This window comes from Stenella coeruleoalba (assembly GCF_951394435.1).
Source record: "Stenella coeruleoalba genome assembly, chromosome: 1".
Taxonomy (NCBI): domain Eukaryota; kingdom Metazoa; phylum Chordata; class Mammalia; order Artiodactyla; family Delphinidae; genus Stenella; species Stenella coeruleoalba.
Genome location: NC_137169.1, coordinates 111,776,794 through 111,790,876, shown reverse-complemented (window position 1 = coordinate 111,790,876; position 14,083 = coordinate 111,776,794). Strand labels below are relative to the sequence as shown.

At 49.0% G+C, this 14,083-nt stretch overlaps 1 protein-coding gene across 2 annotated transcripts in view; it reads right to left on the bottom strand.

Annotated features, from left to right (window-relative positions):
• Positions 1 to 14,083, bottom strand: part of FDPS (farnesyl diphosphate synthase) — a 28,067-nt gene that overhangs the window by 7,814 nt on the left and 6,170 nt on the right. The window contains exons 2-3 of one of the 2 annotated variants that reach the window (XM_079926847.1): positions 2,372 to 2,481; positions 1,065 to 1,227 (exon numbers count right to left, since the gene is read on the bottom strand). In XM_079926847.1, coding sequence (XP_079782973.1) covers positions 1,065 to 1,205 — 141 coding nt within the window. In that variant the 5' untranslated portion in view covers positions 1,206 to 1,227; positions 2,372 to 2,481. The other variant, XM_079926846.1, reaches the window with a different exon arrangement.

The window sequence follows — 14,083 nt, the reverse complement described above, 5'->3', positions numbered from 1 at the left end:
AAGGTGGTTTTGTCCTCCTCCCCACTTTTCCTTTGATTATAAAACCGTAGCCCACAAAGTTCTTGGGGTGTGGCACCCTCTCACCCACCGGCTTGTAAGCCTCACAAGCATTCTATTCTAATAAATCACTTCTTTTCTATCACTTTGCCTCTCGCTGAATTCTTTCTGCGCTGAGACATAAAGAACTGGAGCTCCTCAGAGCCCCCAGAAACACCACCTAGTGGCTTCACTATGGGAATGGCTGGCGTGCTCACGTCTCTCCTTCACCCCGTCCCCAATTCTCCTAACTTCCCCTTCACAGCCCATTCCTCCTTTCTCAGCCACCTCCTCCAACCCACAGTTCAACCTATCTGCAAATGAAAAGCCTCTTTCACTTTATTAAAGGCAAGCCCCCTACCCACAGAGTTGGCCAGAGGACAACTTGGAGGGGACCGAGGTTGGGGAACCTACCCCCCACTCCTCCAATGGCATCCCCTCCTGCTGGGGCTTCTCATTGTGCCTTCTGCTGCCCTGCTGTCAACCAGATCTAATTCACTGGGAAGACTTCCCTTTTAATCTCCATCCCAATGTAGACAGACATCCTTTTCCTTAGTTCCCCTCAGACAAATGAGACAGCATTTACAAAAAGAATTACTAGATACTCCAAAAGAAAAAAAGAATTAGGCAACTTAAGTATCCCAGCAATAGCTCCTGTTCTAGAGCAGGGGTTTCTGATGATACACTAGCTTCACTCAGGCCCACTTCAGACTGCTTCCTCCCAGGTCCCTGACAAGGTAGCACCTTAATGATTTCTGGACACCTAATTCCCTTTCTCAACAAAACTAAAGACTTACCAGGTTCAAGGCCCTCCACCCCCATACAAAGCAGTCTGGCTGGCTCAGCAGAACCACAAGGCAGGATTGATCGGCTGACTAAATATACCTGCCCAGGCCCCAGCCCCTCCAGAGTGGACCCAGAGTCACTCAGATAAAAGCCTGCTCCCACACCTGTCAAAAGCCAGAGCTGGATCCCACACATGCACAGAGAGTGCAAAGGTTCACTCTCTCAAGTCGTAAACCCCTCACCTCCTTGAGTCGGGCAATAGCATCTCCTGTCTCTGGGTGTCCAATGTCCTCCTCAGTCAGCACCTTGACAATCTGGGAGAAGTGCTGGATGAAATCCTGCCTTTCTTGGGCATAAACATCCAATTTCTGGTCTCCATTCATTCTGAGGGAGGAGTAAAATGCTCTGACAAGAGGGAGGACAAGTCAGAAACCTAATCAGCTGCTCCCCTCCCCAAGGCCCCTCACCCCGCCAAACTCACCGAGGCTCCTCTGTCCATGCTTGGCACCAGCAGCGGGCACTGTGCCAGGCCCCCAGGACTGGGCACCCATGCACCAGGGAGGGCTGCCGTAGGGAACCCAGCCACCTCTCCCGGGGTACCCAGCAGGGGGCTGGCAGCGAGAAGAACCCCACAGATCTCAGCCAGCGGGACAGGGGCAGCATGGGGGGTGGCCTAGGGAGGGGGCATCAAGCACTCCCTGCAGGAGCAAGCACCAAAGGCAGATGCACGTTGTCAGCTCCCCGGGTCACCCTCCAAACTTTCACCTCCATACCCAGAATGCCCCACTCTCTTCTGGGCTGAGCTTGAGGGCATTTACAGAAAGAAACGCAGGGAACAAAAAGTATGGCTGGGTGACCAAGACTCAACTGATCACACTTAAAATAAGACGGCTAGAACTTAATGCCACCTAACTTTATCCGGTTGAGAAACCGTCAACGCCTCTTCCAGGGAGCCTCTGGAATTGCTACACTCTTGACTTCTTCCCCCAAGTTCTGGAGCACATGATAAAAGAGTCCAGAGTAAAGGACCTCAGGACTGGGGGCTGGGAGGACCCTTAAATCACCCTATTTTATGGAGGTCAAACTGAGACTCTAGGAGATAGGAAGATACCTGGGGAGTGTCAGCGCCAAATCTAGAACACAGGTCTCCCCTGGTAGGCGGGGAGGGGGGGAGCGCAGGCTCTGAGATGCCTCAAGAAGAGAAGTGAAGGCGGAACCCCTGGGTGCTATGGACATGTAGCCTGGGGCTCTGGGACTGGGCGTCCTGAGCCTCACAGAACTGGGACTGCGCAGACAGCCTCGGAGCAACACTGGGTGGGTGGGGAGGGTTCGCAGCAGAAGAGCAAAGCAGGGTGCAGTTATCCTGTGGGGTTTCAGGAAAGCACATGGCAGAGTTCAGGAGTTTCTGCACATCCACAGTGTCAGTCGGTCCACCAACCCCCAAAACGGGGGAACTCTAACACAACAGACTGGACCTCCTGTGCCTTAAAGTATCGCTACAGAGGTAAGGCCGAGTTTCTAACCCCTGCCAGCCCTCGACCTCTCTCACCTGTTCCTGGACGCCAGTTGCTGCTCCAGATTGTTGGCTGGGTACTCCTAAAAGCCGGACCGCTCGGCGCTCAGCTCCCTGGGACCAGTAGTTCTCGATCTCCTTTCACTCTAGGTAGAAATGCTTCATTAGACTACAGTTCCCGACATGCCATAGGAGGGACAAGGACCACGCGATCTAGTGCTGGCTGGCTGGGCGGAGACGAGCCACACTGATTGGCTGCTTCCCCTCGTATGAGCATGAGGCCCTGTAACCAACAGCCAATGGAAGGGCTGCGCTCAGGGCCGGAAGTTAGGAGGAGCTGGAGTGGGCGGAGGGTGGGGTGAGGATGGATGCAGCCGAGGTGAAAGCGTAACAGTTTGGGAATTCCCTGCACCCTAGCTCCGAGCTGTCACCTTTACTACGCACTTAAATTTTCATTATCTTCCTGTGCAGTTGAGTGGCACATTACTAAAACCCCAGCCGGACCAGCTTGGTCACTTAACAGGTTGTGTAACTGAGGCAAATCATTTAACTTATCTGAGCCTCAGTTGACTTCTTGAGACTATCTCCCCTCACGTGTTACATGAGGATAACACTGTGATATAAAGTATATAAAGTGCTTTAAGTGCTCAAGAAAGATAAGACTCAGCAGAAACTAGAAACTTTACGCTTACACACACACACACACACCACTGCTTACCCACCCATCATGGGTAAATATAAAAACTAAAACTATGAAAGGCTTAGAAGAAAACATAAGGGTAAGCCTTCATACCTTGGATTTGGCAATAGATTCTTAGATGTGACACCAAAAACATAAGCAACAACAACAAATAGATAAATTGGACTTCATCAAAATTAAGATCTTTTGTATATCAAAGAACGCTATCATAGGAGTGAAAAAAAACCCTACAGAATGGGAGAAAATATTTGCAAATCATACATCTGATAAGAGTTTAATATCCAGCATATATAAAGAACGCCACAACAAAAATACAAACAACCCAATTAGAAAACGGACAAAGGACTTGAGTAGACACTTCTCCAAAAAAAATACACAAATGGCCAATAAGCACATGAAAAGATTCTCAATACCATTAGTCATTAGGGAAATGCAAATCAAAACCATAATGAGATACCACTTTACACTTAGTAATATGGCTATCGTAAAAACAAAAAAATAAAAAACCTGAAAATAACAAACACTGGTGAGGATACAGAGAAGTTGGAATCCCCATACATTGCTAGTGAGAATGTAAAATGATGCAGTCGCTGGGGAAAGCAATTTGACGGTGCCTCAAAATGTTAAACATAGAATTATTATATGACCCAGCAATTCCCCTCCCTCCTAGATATATACCCAAGAGAAAACAGAGAGGCAAACAAACTTGTACAGCAATGTTCATTGCAGCATTATTCACAACAGCCAAAAGGTGGAAACAACCCAAGTGTCCATCAACAGATGAATGGATAAACAACATGTGGTATATACATAAAATGAAATATTATTCAGCCTTAAAAAGGAAGGAAATTCTGACACATGATACCACATGGATGAATCTTAAAGGCACTGTGTTAAGTGAAATACACCAGATACAAATGAAAAAATACTCTATGATTCCACTTACATGAGGTACCTAGAGCAGAGACAGAGAGTAGAATAGTGGTTGTCAGGAACTGGGGAGAGGGAAGGATAGGAAACTATTGTTTAACGGGTATAGCGTTTCATTCTGAGAAGATTTTAAAAGTTCTAGAAATGGGTAGTGGTGATGGTTGCACAACAGTGTGAATACACTTAACGCCACTTAGCTGTACACTAAAAAAATGGTTTAAATGGTCTTTTTTTTTTTTTTTTTTTTTTTGCGGTACGCGGGCCTCTCAGTGTTGTGGCCTCTCCCGTTGCGAAGCACAGGCTCCAAACGCGCAGGCTCAGCGGCCATGGCTCACGGGCCCAGCCGCTCCGCGGCATGTGGGATCTTCCTGGACCGGGGCACGAACCCGTGTCCCCTGCATCGGCAGGCGGACTCTCAACCACCGCGCCACCAGGGAAGCCCTAAAATGGTCGTTTTTATGTTAAGTATATTTTACGACAATAAAAAAAATTATTACACCTACCTAGAGTAGAACTAGAGAGAGGTCCAGGAAAACATCATTACATAGTAAATTACAACCCGGGTGAGGAGGGTGTGACATTGTTGATATTTGGCAAGGCTGGGTTGCTAGGATGGTCCGCCTCCACCTTTGGACAGGAGTTCATAAGGCAAAAATAGGAACCTCAAAGGAAATTAGAGATCAGGTCAATAGAACCTTGGGTGCTAGGAAACTCCTCAAGGAAAGACACAAGCTTGAAAAAAATGAAAGTCTCACTCCAGTTTCCCCATCCTACACCATGATGCCCCCCACCCCCAAATCATCCCACCCTTCCCCTCTCAGCCCCACGCAGCTGGCCAGGCACACCCATATGATTGTTGCAACTCCACCGTGAAATAAGGCCATTAAGGGAAAATTCCCCAGAGCTGTACTTTGTAGCAGGTGGAGCTCCTAGAAGGGACCCGCCCCCCCCCCCCCCAGCCCCCAGGGAGAGGATGGATAGAAAGTGGAGACCAATGCCAAGGGGGAGGGGGTTGGGAAGAAGAGTGGGGGTTAGCAGATGTAAACTATTATATATAGAATGCATAAACAACAAGGTCTTAAATATAGCACAGAGAACTAAATTCAGTATCCTATGATGAACCATAATGGAAAAGAATATTTTCAAAAGAATGTGGACTGGGGCTTCCCTGGTGGCACAGTGGTTGAGAATCTGCCTGCTAATGCAGGGGACACAGGTTCGAACCCTGGTGTGGGAAGATCCCACATGCCGTGGAGCAACTGGGCCCGTGAGTCACAACTACTGAGCCTGCACGTCTGGAGCCTGTGCTCCGCAACAAGAGAGGCCGCAATAGTGAGAGGCCCGCGCACCGCGATGAAGAGTGGCCCCCGCTTGCCGCAACTAGAGAAAGCTCTCGCACAGAAACGAAGACCCAACACAGCCAAAAAATAAATAAATAAACAAATGTGGGGTTTAAAAAAGAAAAAAAAAAAAGAATGTGGACCTCCCTGGTGGCGCAGTAGTTGAGAGTCCGCCTGCCGATGCAGGGGACGCGGGTTCGTGCCCTGGTCTGGGAGGATCCCACATGCCGCAGAGCGGCTAGGCCCGTGAGCCATGGCCCCTGAGCCTGCGCGTCCGGAGCCTGTGCTCCGCAACGGGAGAGGCCACAACAGTGAGAGGCCCGCGTATGGCAAAAAAACAAAAAAAACAACAAAAAAAGAATCTGCCTGCCAGTGCAGGGAACACGGGTTGGACCCCTGCTCCAGGAAGATCCCACATGCCGCGGAGCAACTAAGCCCGTGCGCCACAACTACTGAGCCTGTGCTCTGCAACAAGAGAAGCCACTGCAGTGAGAAGCCCATGCACCACAACGAAGAGTAGTCCCTGCTTGATGCAACTAAAGAAAGCCTGCACACAGCAATAAAGACCCAACACAGCCAAAAATAAATAATAAATAAATTATTATTTTTTTAAAGTGGAGACCCAAAACAAAACAAAATAAAACAGGGACTTACCCGGCAGTCCAGTGGTTAAGACTCCCCGCTTCCACTGCAGGGGGCGCAGGTTCAATCTCTGATTGGGGACTAAGATCCCACATGCCTCACAGCGTGGCCAAAAAAACAAAAACAAACAAAAACCTAAAAAAATACCCCAGAAAGTAGAGACCCAGGGTGAGACAGCCCCCAGTGGGCAGCCTGGTTATTTGAGACATGCAAAGCATTCTTCCTTTTTTTTATTCTTTCTACAAACACCCTATTTATGGCATAGCTAGTAAGTCACTGGCATTTGAAATCTGCACTTTCACATATATTTTATCTCATTGAATTCTCACCTGTAAGATTTCCCCTTTGGTGTGAGGACCTTGGTCAAAGCTTTCCAGCTCAAGAGTGGCAGAGCCACACCCAGAATCTGTTTCGTCTGCCTTTAAGTCTGCACACCTCTACAGAGACGCCTCCGAGGCACCTGTGGATCCTTCCCAGAGCCATGTCTTCCTTCCCTCACCACCTACCCGTCAAGGCCCTGGGTCACCGCTCTCCTGCTCAGCTCATGCCTTGTGGGGTGGGGAGGGAGGACAATTAACAAAGGATACAGATAAGAGACAGGCAGAGGAGCACCAGAAAGCCCAGAGCAATCCAGAAAGGAAGGGATGCTTCCAGGAAGAAGGAGGAGGCTCACTGGGCCCTGTGGAGGCTGGGGCAAAGACACTTCGAGAAGGGGCACGGCCTGCTAGGCAATGGGCCAAAGGAGGAGTGAGAGCTCCTGGAGAAAGGCCCATTTAATACCCACCTGGTTTGCTTCTGTGGTCTGATGGGAGTCAGGTATCAGCTGCCAGCTAGCTCGCCCCGAGAGAGAAGAGCAATTGAAACAGGCCAGGAAGGGAAGCCAATTCAGGCTCCAGCCTTCCTTGTTGTTGCCCAGCTAACGTGAAACTCCCTGGGCCTGCCGAAGTGCTGCCTGGGTGCAAGTCTTGACTCCACCATGACCAGCTGGATGAACTTCAACAAGCCACGTGACCTCTCTGAGTGGGCTCCAAATTGCAGATTGAGCATACCAGCGTGATTTAGGTGACCTGTGTGTTTTTAATGGATCACAGGATAAATGTGTGCCCCCTAATTAGCTCACAGAGCAGAGTTGAGAAGCAAGAGTGGAAACTAAGGAAAAGGTCTTTATAAGTATTCAAGTCCGTACAAATCCAAGGAATTTTTTTTTTGGCTGTGTTGGGTCTTCATTGCTGCGCGTGGGCTTTCTCTAGTTGCGGTGATCAGGGGCTACTGTTCGTTGTGGTGCGCAGGCTTCTCATATGCGGTGGCTTCTCTTGTTGCAGAGCACGAGCTCTAGGCGTGCAGGCTTCAGTAGTTGTGGCACGTGGGCTCAGTAGCTGTGGCTCGCGGGCTCTAGAGCGCAGGCTCAGTAGTTATGGCACACGGCCTTAGTTGCTCCACGGCATGTGGGATCTTCCCGGACCAGGGCTCGAACCCGTGTTCCCTGCATTGGCAGGCAGATTCTTAACAACTGCACCACCAGGGAAGTCCCAATCCAAGGAATTATTGATCCACTCTCATTGCAAACCCCAAGTTCAGGAAATGGGGGATGAGACCTGGGGTTGAAGGAGAGAAGATTGATAGAGGGGGAGGCTATGTCTCCCAGAACTAAAGCTTCTCATTTCCCCGTTCCAGTCTGGGACTTTCCAGAAGTGACCTTCCTAACAGAACTCAGGGGAAGTCAGGGACAGTGTGATCTCAGTCTGGCTAGGTGGCTAAGACAAAAGCCCCTGGGGTCTCCTCGTCCCAGCCTAACCCCCACTGGGAAACACTTAGCAGGGCGAAGACCAAGGTCTCCTAAACACACTAGGACCCTGGGAAGAGAGAAGGTGTCAGAGCCACCCCTCCCCCAGTCACCAGGAAGCCTCAAGTACTAACAGAAAGAACACAGCTTTGCAGTCAGCCAGCCCTGGGTTCAAACCCTGCTTTCAGTCCTTGTTTGTTGTATGATTTGGAATTAATTACCTAACCTCTGTGAATGTCATTTTTCTGCTCCTTCAAATGGAGATAATATGTATCTCACAGGTTTGTGGCAGGTCCTCTTCCTCACGTGGTTGAGAGCAAATGCTCCAGCTTTCAGCTGCATCCCAGACCATTACGGCAGTGTCCAGTTTAGCTATTGTAGTGTGTGGTCTCTGTTTTGTTTTGTTTTTATTTATTTACTTAGTTTCACCGGGTTGCAGCTCGGCAGCTTCTTAGCTGAGGCACATGGGCTCCTTTACTTGTGGCATTCAAACTCAGTTGCCGCATGCATGTGGGATCCAGTCCCCTGAACAAGGATTGAACCTGGGCCCCCTGCATTGGGAGCACAGAGTCTTAACCACTGCGCCACCAGGGAAGTCCCCTAGTTTGTGGTCTCTTGTTACAAAAGCCAACCTGAGTCCTCCGGGAGACTTTCCCTCAATGGGTTAGGTATCCCTCTCTGTCTTTTTGTGGCCCCGGAGCTTACCCCAACCATAACGCTGATCACTAAATACAGTCAGCACCTGAATTCTTGTCTGTCTTCTCCACTGCTTGGAACTTCTCCAGGACAGGGACACATCTTTGTCGTTGTGTCTCAGAGCATAGCACAGGGTCTGCCCCAACAATAAATTTGTATGGAATTAATTTTGATGTTTTTTATAACATACACCAAAAAGTAGAGAAATATTCTAATAGGCCTCCATGCAATTGTCACCCAGATTTCACAATTGCCAACATTTTGTCCATCTGATTTTATTCAACTACTTCCCTTTTCTTCTCCTGTACCAACCACTACACTTTTCTTTGCTGGAATATTTTAAATCGAACCCCCAAAATCAATATTATTATACCCATAAACACTTCAAGATGTATCTCTAATACATAAGGAATTTTTTAACACAACAAACAAAATTAATGGTAATTCTTTAATGTTACCTAAGGCCCAATGTTCAGATTTCCTGTTCAGTCCATGTTCCATGTTCAGATTTCCTGGATTGTCTCAAAAACATCTTTTGCAATTGGTTTGTTCAAATCAGAATTCAAATCAGGTCTACACATTGCATTTGGTTGGTATGTGTCTTACATCATTTTTCAATAAACACTTCTTCCTTCCCCCCTTTTTCACGCTATTTAATTGTTGAGGAAACTGGGTCATTTGTTGGAAGAATTGCCTATATTCTGGATTTGGCTGATTGCATCCTCAAGTCTTTGTTTTAACTCTTTCCTCTACTTCCCTGTAAACTAGTAGTTAGGTTGGAGGCTTCATTAGAATCAGAATTCTTCTGAGGCATGTACTCACTCCTGTTGCATTCTCTCAGGAGACACACAGGCCTGGTGACCCCACTTTTAGTGGCGCCAAACCTAATGGTTTTAGGAGCTCTTGATGTGTGTTTGAAATTTAGCTGAATGGAAGAAGGAGACAAGAAAGTCCAGCTAGTGATGACAGAGAGGAGGTGAAATCTAGGTGGTTGAATAGGAATTTTGTTTAGCAGAGAAAATAGGCAAGGTGTAGGGAACTGTGTGTGCAAAGGCAAGACACTGAGAGAGAGAGAGAGTGTAAGGATTCTGGAGTGGGCTGAGGCGTGGAGAAAGGGAGGCGATGTGGCTAGAAGTGATCTGGGTCCAGACAGTAAAGGGTTTTTACATGCCCTGATGAGTCAGTAATGTCCTTGAACAGAGCAGGCTGATCAGACTGATTTTTAGACAGACAACTCTGGCTGCACTGGTGGGGACCTACCAGCGATGGAGACCCCAGGCAGGAAAAGTCTGGGCAATAGATGAGTGGAGGCAGCCCGCCATCCCTGGCAGTGAGGATGGAGAGAGGGTGCATTTGGAAAATGTTTGGAATTGACAGGTTTTGTTGGCTGATGTTAGATGTGGCCGGTGAGAGTCTCCCAGTTTCACTAAGATGCAGAGAGAGAGTTGAGGAAGCGGTGCAGGATGGGGTGTGGGTAAGGAATAGAAAAGAAGTTGACTTGGCTGTAGTAGAAGGTGCGGGGTGCAGGGGGGCTGACCGGTGGGATGTGGTCCCACCACAGTGGTGAGAGGGGGCCTGTTGGATACGAGGGTCTGCAGCCCAGGAGAGAGGCTGGGGTGGGCTGGGCCCTGTTGAGTCCCACTGAGACCTGGGCCCCCTCATTCATCACTCACAGTTATTGAGCACCTACTTGGCACTAGAAGTGTAGCAGTGGACAAAACAGACAAAATCCCTGTCCTCCTGAAACGGACTCTCTAGGTGAGGTGGGAACACTGTTTACAACTGAAATGTACAAAAGTCTAGCCGGGAAGGAGAGCAAAGCAGGGAAGGGAAGATTGCAATGTTAAACAGAGTGATCAGAGAAGCCCTCACTGGTAAGGTGATACAGGAAAAGAAATCAGAAAGAAGTAATAGGCAAGGTATTGCTTCCTTACTTAGGGGAAGGGCGTTCTCTTCAGATAGAGGGGGACCTGCAAATGCAGCGGCCCTCTCTGAGGCAGGAGTTGACCTTCCTCATTTGAGAAACAGCAAGGAGGTCAGTATGACCTGATTAAAGGGACAAGAGGAGGAGGACTGAGAGGTAGCAGGGTCTTGTAATGACTTTGGCTTTTACTCCGAGTGTGATGGGGCACATTAGTGGGTGTTAAGCAGTGTGTTCTGTTCTCACCCTCTACCTCCTCCTCCCCAAACCTCAGTGTATGGCTCTTCCACTCACCCCTCCTCTCCCCAGAGTGGAGCCCTCTGCCCTGCCCCACATGCAACATGGGAGCTGGGCCAAATGGGACAGGCCTTCACAAAAAGCTCCAGGAGGAGGCAAAGACCTGGGCCCATACACCCATATTCATAGCAGCATTACTCACAAGAGTCAAAAGGCAGCAACAACCCAAGTGTCCATCAACAGAGGAATGGATAAACACTGTGTGGCATATATAGATGATGGAATATTATTCAGCCTTGAAAACGAAGGAAATTCTGACACATGAAACCACATGGATGAACCTTGAAGGCACTGTGCTAAGTAAAATAAGTCAGGCACAAAAGAAAAAATACTGTATGATTCCACTTACATGAGGTACCTAGAGTAGTCAAATTCACAGAGACAGAAAGTAGAATAGATGTTGCCAGGAGCTGGGGAGAGGGAAGAATGGGGAGTTACTGTTTAATTGATATAGTGTGTGTTTGAGTGGATGAAAAAGTTTTGGGAATAAACAGTAGTGGTTACCCATCATTGTGAATGTACTTAAGGCCACTGAATTGTACACCTAAAAATGGCTAAAATGGTAAATTTTATCTAATGTATATTTTACCACAGTTTTTTTCAAAAGAGAAAGGAGATATGGGCCTAGACTGGCCTCTGCCTCCAGCTCTTCTCTGGCTAGTATCCTCCCATGCAAACGAGGGGTTCCATGGATGGACTTCAGGAAGCTTATTACAAAAGTTGTGAGCAAAACTGAGGCCTCCCTTCAGATGCAAGGCGTTCAAGATCTCCTTTAAGCGGGAGAAAAAGAAAAGTTCAGAATAGTATGGATGGTACCATGCTGCCACGTGAATAAAAAAGGGAACAATTATATATTGTTTGTACCTGCATTATCTATTTCTTGGAGAATACATAGAAAATTCATAAATCTGGTAACGTGCAGGGGGGAACTGAGTGGCTGGGCAGGGGAATGAAGTTGGGAAGGAAGAAACTCTTGACCTATACCTTGTACCTCTGAATTTTGTAGATTGTGAAAATATCTATTCAAATAAATGTAAGTACATTTTGGACAAATTCTATGGCACTTTTGGAAATACAAAGGCAGGGCCCCACCCCCGATATTCTGATGACTGCAGTGGGAGAGGAGTCACCATATTTTCAGGAGAACAAGAGCAATAATTCCGAGCTCTCTGTTCGGGCCGTGCTCACAACACGTCCACGTACCACGTACATTATCGCGCTGAGCGCTCTGGAAGGTTTATTATCTCGGTTTGCAGATGACGAAACCGACGCTCAGAGCGTCTCTCCGCCTCACCCTGGCTCACGGTTGGGGGCGGGGGCGCGGGCGCGGGCCCGGGGCCTCCTCGGCCCAGCGTCCCCGCCCTCGCCTTTGTGCCAGCTGGCGGCTCTCGGGCGCCCCTCGCAGGCCTGCCGGCAGCCTTTTCCCGGATGAGGAGGGCGGGTGTTCTCTGGTTTGCAGAATAAAGCCACCTTAGGCTGGGGACAAAGCCTGGATTTTGTGTGCGTGTGTGAGAGCTCAAGTGTGCATAAGTGGATGTGTGTGAGTGTGTGTCTCTGTAAGGAAAAGTGTGTGAGGTTCCTGTGTGTCTGTGTCTAACTGTGTCTGTTGTATGAGTGTGTGCTGATGGTGTGAGTGTAGACTCCGTGTGTGTTAGGGTTGGGTGGGGTGTGCATCGGTGGAATGCGGGTGTTTGTGTGCACATGTGTGCGCATACGCGCGTGTGCATGTGTCCCGGCATTGGTCAGTCTCTGTCCTTGACCCTGTACAGCTCTGGTATCACCTCCGTGAAGCCACCCTGACCTCCCTCACCAGCATGGCTCAGTCTCTCCTGGTGCTCTCTGTGTTCTGTGTACAACCCCATCACCCCGCCTGACACACTTTACTAAACCTTGCTGCTAGCAATCCTGCCCCTCCCCAGTCACGGCACATGGTAGGGGCGCCATCCATGCTTGTGTGTGTGTCTGATGTCACGTGCTTGTGTCTGAAGGTGTCAGGGTGCGTGTGTTTGCGGGGATGGGGAGGGTTCGAATCTGACAGAGCTGAGTAGGCCCATTCTGTTTGGATCCTGGGGGCCTAGAGTCCTTCTCCCAGATTTCTCACCCACAGACCTCCTGCTCAGGGCTGCCTGACCCTGTGACAGAGTGCAGGCCATCTCTCACGTGGTTACTTGTGGGCCCAGGGTCAGCCAGACTGTTTTTCCTCTGCGGCCTGATTTTAGGTTGAAGCCGCTGTCCCTCGGCTGGAGAGGCCAGGGGCTGCTTTGGGGTACCAGCCCCGCCTCCTACTGGCTGCTTGGGACTTGGATCTCTCGGAATTTTGTTCTTTCAACTGGTCCTGGAGTCAGTTCTAAATTGTCAGGCCAAACTTAAATGTCCCTCTCCAACCCCCAAGCACAAAGCCTGAGTCTCCAGCCCCTGAAGTCTATTATGTTCACTCTGGTAACAACTTTTGTCCATCTTTATTTGTTCTGTCTTCTATACATAGAGCCTAGGACCCCAAGCTCCTTCCCCCTCGGGAAGTCCTTCCTGCTATTTTCTTTCTTTTCCAACCAGGGTTTGAGGCTTCTCCCCTTTTCTTCCACTGAAACAGTCCTGAGAGGGAAGGAATGGAGCTCAGTGGTTACAACTCAGACTCTAGAACCACACTGTCTGGGCCTGAATCCCAGCTCCACCACTGCCAAGATCTTTAGCTCCAGACAAGTGTATCAGACCAAAGTCTTTCTCAAATTAGATAATTTGAGGAGTGTTTCATAAGAGGATTATGTGCAAAGGTATGGGCAGGGTGTTGGTAAACCACACAAGGGATAGTGCATTACCCCAGAGCTAGTAGCAGTGGCTTAGTTACCACCCTCAGGGGCCCAGGAGCTGGAGGGAGCATGTTTCCTAGAATCCGGAGAGAGAGGGCCCCCCGGCAGGCCCTACAGCAACCTCACAGAGGGGAGGGGCAGGTAAACGCCCAGCCTTACTCTCCTCCATCTCATCTCCTATTAGTGCCACGCTCCACAGCCAAGCCCTACAGAAGCCATGGGGCAAGGCCTTCAGCCTCCTGGCCACAGAGCAGAGTGGAAAGGGTAGAGAAAGGATCTGGAGTGGCAACAGAAGATGCTCAATGCACCCTGCTAGCTTCTGTTCCCTCATCTGTAAAACAGGCTATTAGGGGACTTCCCTGGCAGTCCAGTGGTTAGGACTCTGCGCTCTCACTGCCGAGGGCCCAGGGTTCAAGCCCTGGCCGGGGAACTAAGATCCCACAAGCTGCGCAGCGTGGCCAAAAAAAATTTTTTAATTAAAAAAAAAAAAGAAACAGGCTATGAGTCCAACCTTCCTTCTAGATCGTCACGATGATAAAAGGAGAGGATGTGTATGAGGCCTTGAATGCTGTTCCAGCGTATGCTGAGCGCTCAGTGAACATATCCAACTGTCTGCGTGTTGATTCTAATGA